This window comes from Cupressus sempervirens, chromosome 11 (genome assembly GCF_028749045.1).
Source record: "Cupressus sempervirens isolate cs-2001-9-10 chromosome 11, ASM2874904v1, whole genome shotgun sequence".
NCBI classification, from domain to species: domain Eukaryota; kingdom Viridiplantae; phylum Streptophyta; class Pinopsida; order Cupressales; family Cupressaceae; genus Cupressus; species Cupressus sempervirens.
The window spans coordinates 17,455,181-17,467,770 of record NC_143128.1 but is presented as its reverse complement, the minus strand read 5'-3'; the positions used below and the strand labels follow the sequence as shown (position 1 = coordinate 17,467,770).

Sequence of the window (12,590 nt, the reverse complement as noted above, 5' to 3'; positions counted from 1 at the left end):
CCATAGCAATCAGGTGGGGAACCCTCTATGTATGATAATTCAAGGAACTGCAGGAACAGGAAAATCTTATCTAATCGGTGCCATCAGTCAATCTCTTCGTATGGCTGCAATGCCAAATCCTTCTCCACTTCTATTACTTGCACCAACTGGAGTAGCAGCTTTCAATATAGGAGCTTCAACAATTCATTCAAAACTGCGAATACCAATAAAAGATTTTACTCAATTGGAGGGGACACGACTTACAAGTTTTCAAGAAGAAATGGCTCACATTAGATATATTTTGATTAATGAAATGAGTTTCATTGGGCAAAACTTGCTGGAAAATATTGATTCCCGTCTCAGACAAGTATTCCCAGAAAATGCTGACAGAAGTTATGCAGGTAAAGTTTTTGTTGTAGTTAACTCTATTGTTGTGAACTAATATTTGTACATATTACAACCCATATGTAGTATTCCTAATACATTTTTCAACCTTTATTTTCTTTCTTTCAGGTCTATCTATTATTTTGGTTGGTGATCTTGGTCAATTACCTCCAGTCAGTGATAAACCAGCATATGCTAGCGAAAGGAGAGCTAAATTATTGTGGCAAGAATTCAAAACAATAGTTACATTAGATAAAATATTTAGGCAAGATGGTCACGACAAAGATCAAGAAAGATTTTGTGAGCTCCTAACAAATTTGAGAGATGCCAATCCTAAGATAGATGATTGGAATCTTCTTATGATGAGGATCCCTCTACGACTTGATGCTCCAACAAATGATGACTTTAACAAAGAAGTACATTTGTTCTCAACCAATGATAATGTCCACAATCACAATAGGAGAATGTTGCACTCTTTGGGGTATCCTATTGCATGTAGTCTTGCAACTAAGACATGGAATGGTAACATAGTTCAAGATGGTTCAACTGATGAACTTGATCTAGAGTTATTAATTAGTAAAGATTCCAGGGTCATGTTGGCTGAAAATCTTTGGATAGAAGCTGGCCTTGTCAGTGGAGCTTTAGGATATATTCAAGAAATTGTGTATAGACCTGGAACCAGTCCTACTGAACCACCATCCTATGTCACTGTTGAATTTGATAATTACTCTGGAATACCATTTGATGACCACCATCCAAAAGTAGTTCCTATAGCTCCATTATAGAGGGGAAGTTCCTTCCAACTACCATTATGATTGGCATGGGCATTGACAATTCACAAATCACAGGGACTAACTCTTCAAAAAGAAACAATTGATATAGGTCCAAAGGAAAGAGCTGGATTAACATTTGTGGCTATTTCTCGTGTAAAATCTATTGAAGGATTGAGAATAATGCCACCATTTACATATGACCACTATGAAAAAATGAAAAGTGGGAAGCAACTTTCAATTAGGAAGGCAGAGGAAATCAGATTGAGAAACCTTGAACATCAATGATGTAATAGTTTGTAATTAATTGTTCTTCTTTTTAATGTCAAATTTTTGCTTTATTACTTTCAAACAATACATTGGTACTAGATGCTACAAAATTATGTTTTCTTATTCTTTAATGTATATGAATGGTCATTATAATGTTATGTTTTCATACACTAAAATTCATTGCATTTTTCAATGCAATATGATTTTTACATTGATATACTCTACACTTCATAATGTTACTTAACTTATTATGCTATGCAAAATATTTTGATTTCAAATTTATATCCCTCAAATTAACTATTATTCACATGATTCTAATTTTAAATATATATCATATTTTCTTTTAGCAATGGCACCTTCTAACAGAGAGTCAAGGATAGCTGACATGAGCCCAACAGCTTCCACAGGCTCGAACCATTTTATTGAGACAGAGTTTGATAGTTGCAAGAAGATAATTAAAGAGTCTTGTATAACTATGCTCATAGCTCTTGAGAATGCAGCTCTGGCAATTGATGATGTACAAGAAGTTGACATTATTGACATGGAAGATATTGTGAGATTTGTTCGTAATGCATCTGCAAAAGTAGATGCGTTTCCATCCATGATGAAAGAAGTGTACTATGATAAATTAACAAATGAAGGCCGCAATAGAAATTATATCTCTGAAGAATATGTCATGTACTTACATCATTATGGAGAAATGTTCTCCATGTAGTGAATTCAGATCTTCCAATTTTGTCATTTTACTTTATCTAAATAATTGTACCTTGAGATATAATTCTCATTTTATTTAATCTATATAATTTTACTATGAGATATAATTTTGTCATTTTACTTTATCTATATATTTGTACTATGAGAATAATGCCTCTAAGCCTAACCTTGATTGTAATTCTAACTCTGACCCTAACTCTAATTCTAAGTCTAACCCTAACCCTAATGTTAACCCTAACTCTAGCACTAATTCTAACTCTAACTCTAACTCTAACCCCAACTCTAACCCTATTAATAACCCTAACCTTGATTATAACCCCAAATCTAACCCTGTTTTTAAATCTAATGCTAATCATAATCTTGACCCTAATCCTAACTCTATCTCTAATTCTAACCCTAACCCTAACATTCACACTAACTCCAACTCTACTCTAAACCTAATCCTAACCCTAACCATAAAATAAACAAATACATCGATACTAACTTAAAAATATACATATATATTTAGAAAAATACTTATTTATAAATATATATATATATATATATATATGTAAATTAATTTTTTAATTTAATAAATTAATATTTTAACTCTAACTCTAATCATAATCATGACCCTAATCCTAATTGTATCTCTACTTCTAACCATAACTTTAACATTGATCCTGACTGCAACTGTAATCCTAACCCTAACCCTAACCCTAACTCTTACTCTAACCGTAATCCTAACCCTAACCATAAAACTAAACAAATAAATCAATACTAATTTTATCAAAAATAAAAAATTAGAATATATATATATATTTCTTAAATAAAAAATATTATCATATCCTCCATATGCGCGACGACTGCTACTAGCTTATATATACTTATATATGTGTATATATATATATATATATATATATATATATATATATATATATATATATATATATATATATATATATATATATATATATATATATATATATATATATATAATGCCGAGAGTCATCCTTCTCGAGGCACCTATTTTAGAGTTAGGGTTATGGTTAGTGTTAGGGTTATGGTTAGGGTTTGCATTAGGGTTAGGGTTAGGGTTAGCATTAGGATTAGGGTTAATTACAGTAAGAGTTAAAATTAGAGATAGAATTGTGATCAAGGTTAGATTAGGGTTAGGGTAAGAGTTAGGGCTCAGATTAGGATTAGAATTAGGGTTAGTGTTAGACTTAGAGTTATATATAGTGTTAGGGTTAGGGTTAGGGCTGGAGTTAGGGTTAGATTTAGGGTTAGATTTAGGTTTAGAGTTAGAGTTAGGGTTAGAATTAGGATTGGGTTTACGATTAGAATTAGGGTTACGATTAGAGTCAGAGTTACATATAGTGTTAGGGTTAGTATTAGCATTATATAAAGTGTTAGGATTAGGATTATGAGTAGGATTAGGGTTCCAGTTAGGGTTAGTGTTAGGGATGCAATTAGAGTTAGAGTTATAATTATAGTGAGGGTTAGAGTTAGAGTTAGAGTTAGGGTTAGAATTAGGGGTAGGGATAGGGTTAGGGTTAGAGTTAGAGTTAGAGTTAGATTTAGGGTAAGAATCAGGGTTATGATTAGAATTAGCATTAGAGTTAGCGCTATGGTTAGAATTAGGGTTAGGGTTAGGGTTAGGGTAAGAATTAGAGTTAGATTCATAGTTAGGGTTAGAGTTAGGAATAGAGTTATAGTTAGGGTTAGAATTAGGTTAGGGTTAGAGCTAGAATTGGGGTTAGGGTTAGAATTAGGGTTAGAGTTAGGGTTATATAGGTTCGGGTTAAGATTAGGGGTATAATTAGAGTTACAATTAGAGTTAGAGTTAGAATTAGGGTTAGGGTTAGAATTAGGGTTACAAATATAATTAGGGTTATAGATTGAGTTAGAGCTAGAGTTAGGGTAAGGGTAATAATTAGGGTTAGGGCTAGAATTAGGGTTACAAATAAAGTTAGGGTTAGCATTAGGGTTAGGGTTATAATTAATGTTAGTGTTAGGGTTATAATTGGGGCTAGAATTAAGGCTAGGGTTAGGGTTAGGGTTAGGGTTAGGGTTAGAATTAGAGTTAGAGTTAGGAATCAAGTTAGAGTTAAAGTTGGATATAGAGTTGGGGTTAGGGTTAGATTTAGGTTTAGGGCTGGAGTTAGCGTTAGCTTTAGGGTTAGATTTAGGGTTAGAAATAGCATTAGAGTTAGAATTAGAGTTAGGATTAGAGTTATAGTAAGGCTTAGGGTTAGGGATAGAATTAGGGTTACGGTTAGAATTAGCATTAGATTTAGGATTATAAAGGGTTAAGGTTAGGGTTAGGGGGAGAATTAAAGTTAGAGATAGAGTTAGAGTTAGGGTTAGGGTTAGGGTTAAACTTAGATATATATATACTTATATATACAAGTATATATATATATATAAATAAATCGATACTAATTTTATCAAAAATAAAAAATTAGAATATATATATATATATATATAATATTAAATTTATTATTATATGTTTCATATTCGCGGCGACTGCTACTAGCTTATATATACTTATATATATATATATATATATATATATATATATATAAAATGCCGAGAGTCATCCTTCTTGAGGCACCTATTTTAATTCAAATCGTATCGAACACAAAAAAAACCTTTATGATTTAAATTAAAATAGGTGCCTCGAGAAGGATGACTCTCAGCATTTTATATATATATATATAAGTATATATAAGCTAGTTTAATTTTACTTATAGGAAGGGCAGCACACTCTATTAACTTCCGTCAATATTATCCTTTTCTTCGAGAAGATTGGGGAGAGTTGTGAAGCACAAAGAATCGTTGAGAACAAAAGATTAAAAAAATTGAAAACAAGTTACAACATCGTCGATGACAAACCCTTGACTGGCTAGAAGAGCAACTACTATGCCCATATAAATACTATACGCAATTAAAGTAATAAAGCTATAATTAAATACTTTCACTATTCGAAAATCACCAAATTTCTCTAATATAGCTGTAATGGAGCAGAGCATAAATATTTTATTTATACAAATTCAGTATAAATTAAAATTAGTGAAGTGCAATTTCTTCCGCAAATCATACAAATTCCATGGTGGCCGAATAATCCGTAAAAAGTTAAAACACCATGCATGTTTAATGAAGATGTTTATTGGCACTTTTTTCATGAAAATACGTCCGACCAACATAAACAAGTTAGGCATTTTATTCTTCTAGGTTGTTCACAAAATTCAATAATAGCTGTGATATAGCTAGAGTCTTTGCCTTTTATAAATAGAAAAAATATTCTAAAAAAATGTTTCAAGAATATGTGAGATGATAATTGGTATTATTTTGAAATTGATCAAACATAATTTTAAATCTTATTTTAGACTATATTACCACAGATTTCTACTTAATTTATATTGAAACAATTGATATTTTGATGACTCAAAATTACTAAAATAGAAGTGTCCACCTATTAGAAACACTTTTTCATCATTAATAACATTAATTATAAACTTGTACCACACAACACATAAACATTAGTATTATAACAAAAAAAAATTATAGTAGCACCTCAAAAAGAAATATTACAAACAATCATTAATTAATAACAAAAAAATTCAAATAAAGTTTATAGATAGTGAGAAAAAAATAATTACAAAAAATCATTAATTTAATGACATAAAAATTTTTGTAAAGCTTATAGCTAGTGAGAAGCCTATCTCATTAGTCAAATCACTTTCCTTGAATTGATCAACATGCATTATGAATGCTTTGGTTAAGGAAAAAACAAATTATAAAGACCTGTGTTTTGCATGCATTTATTACTAAACAAATTTTTTTTGTTTACTTGAAGGCTTTAGAATTGGTGAATTGGTTGTGAATCATTATAGAAATTGATTTAAGGGAAGAATAGTATTTATTCCCAATGTAACTTAAGCTTGAAATCCAATTTCTAAGCCAAAAGAAAATTTATGAAATGTAGTAAGAAAAATACAAAATTTTTCAAGGAAAATTTCCATATATGTAAACCATATATGATAAATTAGATGATGCCACCACCATAAACAGGAACAAAATAATTAATCCATAAGAAAAAATTTGATGCACAAAATGAAGCCCGATTGTACAATGAACAGATGGAAAAAAAATGTTAAAAATCTAAGGATAAAACCCATAACAAGTGAAATAATCAGTTTTGTTAAATTGAATGAAGTCAATAAAAAGATGAACAAAGAATTATTTTGGAAGAATCTAATTATTATATAGAAAGCATCATAAGATTACACAAAGTGTAGCACAATTTGAACTTCTCACAATAATTCTTCTCCCATTCCATAGTCATCCTTGTCAATTTTCAAACAATTGACACTATGGTTACATTTGAGCGAGGGTATTGAGGTAGGATTTCATTATGAATAGAGGACTATTGTGTATGTTTAAGACCTAGTCCAAGCTCCTTTCACCAATCTTGTTCTTCAAATCTATAATACCAATTGTCTCTCTAAGATATTCATAGTCAAAACACCAGGCTCTTTCCTTCAATTCCAATTCCTTCCTAACACTTCCTTCTAAAGCAGTGGTGGGACTGGAACTTCAACTATTTGGCTTTTTGTATTGGTGGTTATACAGTTTTAAATGTTGATCTTAGCTCTTGATTTGAGTCATCATATAGGTTTGGGACTAGCTTGGTTTAAGGTTTCAAACTAGCTAGGTTTAAGCTTGCACCTCCTAACCTCTTATGTTATTTTTGTTCTTGCACTCATTCTATGGTATACTCATCAAAACTTTTAATCTAGATATTATTATTCTTGTTTTTTTTAGTTAGGAAAATAACAAAACTTTTGGTTTAAAAAAGTAACCAATCAAAAAAGATTATTAGTATTTAGAAATTAATTTAAAAATAAAATAGTATTAATATATTTTTAAACTATAGAATTAGAATTGTAATTGTAGAGACAAATTAGAGACAAGAAAATGAAAACACTAGTCCCCTTAGACATGGATTAACAAATAAAATCTGCTATTATCATTGAAGAGAGTAGGAGAAAAATACATATTACCTAAAGTTGTTGTAGTTAGCAATAAGAACATAAGAAACACACATTCATTCTTTACCATATTAAAAATTACAATTGTATAAGATTTATTCTAGGAGAAAATGAAAATTGTTAAATATTGAATATTTATCATGGTCTTTGCATAGTTGTATTAATTTATTGAAACTCTATTGCTATGACAAAATGAATCCATGAGCTAGTAGAGCCAATTTGATAATTGGAAAGTTTAATTGTATAGTTTCAAACTTCCTTGTCAAAACAATAATGGGGTAGAGAATAAATGATGGAAAAATCAAATGCTTATTACTAAAAAGAGGCAAAATAGTAATAACTACTAGTAGGAGAGAATATATAAAACAAATCAGTAATAATCATAATAAAAAAAATCATCTTAACGACTAATGATTATTTGATAAAGCATTCCCTAAAACCTTCTATTTTTGTATTTAAATAATTACTCAATTTGACACAATTTAAATGATTAACCTTGTCTTACTTTTCAGAAAAATAGAATACAAACAATTGAGCTCAATATACCCTCTATAAATAATTTTGTAGATTTTGTAAAAACAATGGAATGTTCAACAATCTTTCTTAACTGGTCTGTAGAAAAATTATATTTGTTTATTAGTATTAATTTCTTGGACAAACCACAAATGAAATCCCTACTTCATAAATTGAAACAAGTTCTATATACAAAAATTTAATAAGCTCTATATTTTGGGAACAAATAATTGTTCACCAAGAAATGAGGATTTCCTTGCTAGAAAATGAAATGGTAGCACTAGAAGATCTCAATCTGCATATGTCTATGCTAGTAGATTGACATCGATATACCTAGACTAGGTAGCTTAGCCTTTGGTACTAAATAAATTGGGTCAAATCTCTTTACCTCTGTGATTGCAAGTTTTGTGTCCAAATCTATTGCTGCTCTACCCATCATTTCTTCCATGGAGTAAATTTATTCAAATGTGCTTGTTCTTGGCAAACTATGAATATTTTTGTTATAGTTGCTTTGTTTCACCTACCTACCCACTATTAAGTCAGTTGTCACATTGGATTATTTCATGGTTACATGTCAAATGATATTTGACATGTTTGATTATTACTTAGACACATGTCATCATGTAAACTTATATTTTGTCCAACCTTGCAATCATGGTATTTGATTTTTGATGAAATGTTTCATTAATTTCAAATTTAGGGCTCACCAGAAATGACAGTTATGTATTCTTCAAACCTTGAGACACTCATGGTTTATTAGAGGAATTCAATCAACACTATTTTGAAATTTCTAGTTTCTCCTACTTTAAAAAAAACAATAAAGAAAATGTCATTTAAATGTAAATAATATTTAGGATTTAAAATTAAAATTTGCTAGCAATAAAACCCCAAATTATATTAAAATCAATCTTAATATCTCAAATGCAAAAAAGTTGAATGCCCACCTAAAACAACTACAAATATTTCATCTTGTCAACTTTCATCAATGGATGTAGGAAGTAGTAGAAACTTGAAAGAAACAAGAAGGGATAAATGGAAACTGAGGATGATGAACAAAACAAAATGTAATAATAATCAAGAGACACTACATTCATGCCAGTTGCTTTGTACAACTATTGATACATACAAAAGATATTGTACAATTGTTGTGACATGCAAAAGACATGTAATAGGTGTAGAGTCATAGACACATCCACATGTAAATCCCTGGAGTTTTATTAATTGTGAGAATACTTTTAATGAAAAATTAAAAAGACTACTAGGAAATATCATATAGGCCAATTAGAAAATAGCAAAATTTATTTGAAGTTCATCTTTAATAGAAAAATTTACATAGATCATAAGATAACCATGCATACACACTTTCCAAGATGCAAACTAATAGATGACTATGTAGTGAAAACTATAGTCTCTAACTCTCTACCATAATGATAGGCACTAATAATAGCAACTATCTTCCCATCCTTGTGCCTCTCTTTTACCACTTTTTGATTTTGCAAAAAGCCTGCAATGCTAGTTGAATGTTCACTTCAGCATTAAATGTTCGCTTCATTGCTTATACGACAAGAAATTCAAATTAACTATAAGATAGAAATAACGCAAGAGACTGCAATTGATTGCTTCATTCATTTAGCTTAGCATTGCTCAAGACTAGAGAAGAAGATGGAGAAAATAGTTGATGACACTCTATTCAGGTATTTACCAAGAGCAATGAAAATTTAAAATGAAGAAAAAGGCACATGTAAGATTGTTCTACCATCCCTTGTAGAACAAGAGAAGGAAGCCATTGAAGCACTGAAAGAGTCCCCTTCAAGAGTTACTTTTTTGATGTAAGTGCCTTTGGCTTAGTCTGTGTTCTATGTTCCTGATTTATAATTAGGATGAAAATATTTTTTTCTAAATTAAACTAAAAATTAAGGGGTGTTGAGTTTTTCCAAAATGTAAATAGTTTGGTTTGAGATTTTATGAAGGAAGATATCTTAAAATTAAATAAATAGTAGGTTAAATTTGTTTAGAAAAAGGTTGTTTTATAGACTTAGTTGATCTTAAGATTTTCCAAAAAAATTGTTTAAAAATATGTTCAATGGTTTTATAAAGGAACATTATTTTAAAAAACAATGTAGTTGTTGTAAAATGTTGGGTTGAGGTTTCATGAAGTTCTCTTAAAAAAATTTAGCAACATTTTTAAGATTGTGTAAAAAATTAAGTTGAGATTTTATCAAAGAGGTTTTATTATCAACAAAACAATAATCTTATACATAGAATTATTCAAATTTGGTGTCCAAATATCTACTCTTAAAATTTTAAAGAACATCAATTAAATCATTAGAGAATCTGTAATATGCCAAAATATCTCCAAGAAAAACATATTTTTAAGTGCTATATAATAGAAGTAACTCACATTTTTTATATATGAAAAGATAGCTTATATATTAAGTAAAATAGATTGATAAGTACATAACAAATTTTTACAAAAAAGGGAGTCCAACCATTGTGATATAGACTAACCATTATGATATATCCATGAAATGTGAGAACATATTAACCCTACAATTACTCTATAGTATATTGCACTACATATTACAAATGATTCAATGCCTAATACTAAACAAAATCCCAAAATTTTGATAAGAAAAGAATATACTTCCCATGTATATCTATGAGAAAACAATACAACATAAGTTTGAAGATTATTGAAGTGTAAAAAAATACTAGGTATGTCAATTATAAAGTGTATTTAAAAAAATAAAATAAAATATTAAATTAATTAAAATTGATTTATGTATGTGTAGATTGAATTAAATTTCAGTAAAAAAATATGTTATAATGTAGAATATTGGCCTAAACAACAAACATTTAGAGTGTTGATCTAAATAAAAAATACTATAACTCTGAGCTTAAATAACTAACACTTTCAACACATTATATAAAAGAAACAACACAAAACATTATTATTCAAAGACATATTATTATCAAAAGTTAAAAAAACTAAACTTTTACTAATAATAAATATGTAATGTAGAATAATAATTATCATATCATAAAATAATCAATAATTTAAATAATTTATAATAATATCACAAACTATTTAAATATTTGACAAGACAATTAGCATAATAATAACAGTAAAAAACTAACCATTTCAAAAAAATGCTCTTGAACTATAACGAGCTTTAATTGCTCTCATGTTTAACAAAAGTTTTACTCAATCCATAGGTAAAAATATATAAAGGCAGAAAAAATTATAAATTTTTAAGATCAATTAATTTAAATCTAAAAGTTTAATTTTTTTATTCAAATCAATCTTTCTTTTAACTCTTACATTCTAGTGAGACCTTCCTCGTAAAGATAGTTCTCTTATTTTACAAGAAATTAGATTTTTGAATAGAGACATCTGTATGTCGGTGGAATATATGTAGAAAATTTCAAATTGAACTGGTTAGAGAAATGGTAAGTTCTGAATTTTATTAGCTTTATAAGTATTTTTTTGGGTTTCTCTCATTTATTTTTGGTTTTGCATTTGACAATAAGGTGGTATAATAGATTACTCTACCTTTGGAGATTCAAAGAATTTAACAAGAGAATTTGGAGATTTCTAGCTAATGAACACTTTCAAATTCATCATTTGAAGGTGAAGTCAAAGAATCTCCTTTAATATCAAAAAGTGTCTCCTGGAAAATTGAAATTGACTCCTCTGTGACTGGTAAAAAGGAGAGACATGAGATAGCATAAAAAATAATTCAAGAATTTGAAAATTTTATAAAACAATCTGCAAAAACTAAAATTAGAGTTGTAGTTGTTGTAGTTGTTCTATTTCTTACAGTAGAGCTTCAAAAAAAGTTTACATGAAGAAATCAGAAAAAGAGAAATAGAAGCAAGAGGCTATGAGCTCTTTCAGAGAGAGGAAGAAAGTAGGATTTTGGTCAGAATATATATTTGGGTGTATGAACAATTCAGTCTCCAATATGTTTTCTTTGTTGTACAGTACTTTGTAATAATTATAGTATGTAGAGAGCTTAGTTTTCTCATCTAGTAAAAATATATATCACTTATTTAAATTAGAGGTAGACTTGCATTCACATTATTTGAATCAAAATCCACCTCCTTTTCCTATATGTTTGTAGTTTTCAATACTATATTTTTATTGTGAAAAATGCATATGTCACATTAACCATTTAGAAGAACAGGTTGTTAGTTTGATGTTGGAATAGGAGGACGAACCAAGATTCTCCAAGATTGTATATAATGCTTCCTTCTACCATAAAGCATGTTTCTAAAATGACACTTCAAAGCAGTATTATAAGTATACTTTCTTTCTTCAAAACAACTATTTTATCTATTATTAATTTCTTATTACTGCTTCCAGCTTCATATACACTCTATACATTCCGTAAAACCCCTTAACACACTATGTACATTCTATAAAACCTTTTACATTCAATGTCTTAATCATGTTCTCTTTTCATTTACAATACTAGATACTTAATTTATTTAGACAACTGCAACTACAAACGCATCTGAAAAAAAGTTAGTTATTTACATTCATTGCATTCAACAGGTTAGCATGGAGGCTTTCCTGTAGAATATGAACACCTACACAATCCAATCTATAATAGCAAAGATGATAAACAAGCAAAATAAACAAACCTCCAACAATGAAGAAACAGAGTACGCTCTATTTTTAGAGAAAAATCAAAACAACTTTTTTATTACAAATTATACTATTCCAAAAAACCATTACATTTAATACCACTACTGGTATACTTATATAGAAAATAACTAATTAAAACTACTACCTAATCTCAAGTTCTATATGGCATCTTCAGCATGATTGCATGCATTATTAACCATCAAATTTAGAAATTACTAAAAAATTGCTGACAACCATGCAATCTAACAACTATGCATGAAAGTTCTAATTTTA

The 12,590-nt window shown here is 29.0% G+C and overlaps 1 protein-coding gene across 1 annotated transcript; it reads left to right on the top strand.

Moving 5' to 3' along the window:
• Positions 1–292: 292 nt before the first annotated feature.
• Positions 293–1,421, top strand: LOC149528013 (ATP-dependent DNA helicase PIF1-like). The gene is made up of 3 exons (XM_089807979.1): positions 293–380; positions 493–1,124; positions 1,212–1,421. Exons 1-3 carry the CDS (start codon positions 293–295, stop codon positions 1,419–1,421), a joined length of 930 nt encoding a protein of 309 aa, XP_089664105.1.
• The last annotated feature ends 11,169 nt before the right edge of the window (positions 1,422–12,590 follow it).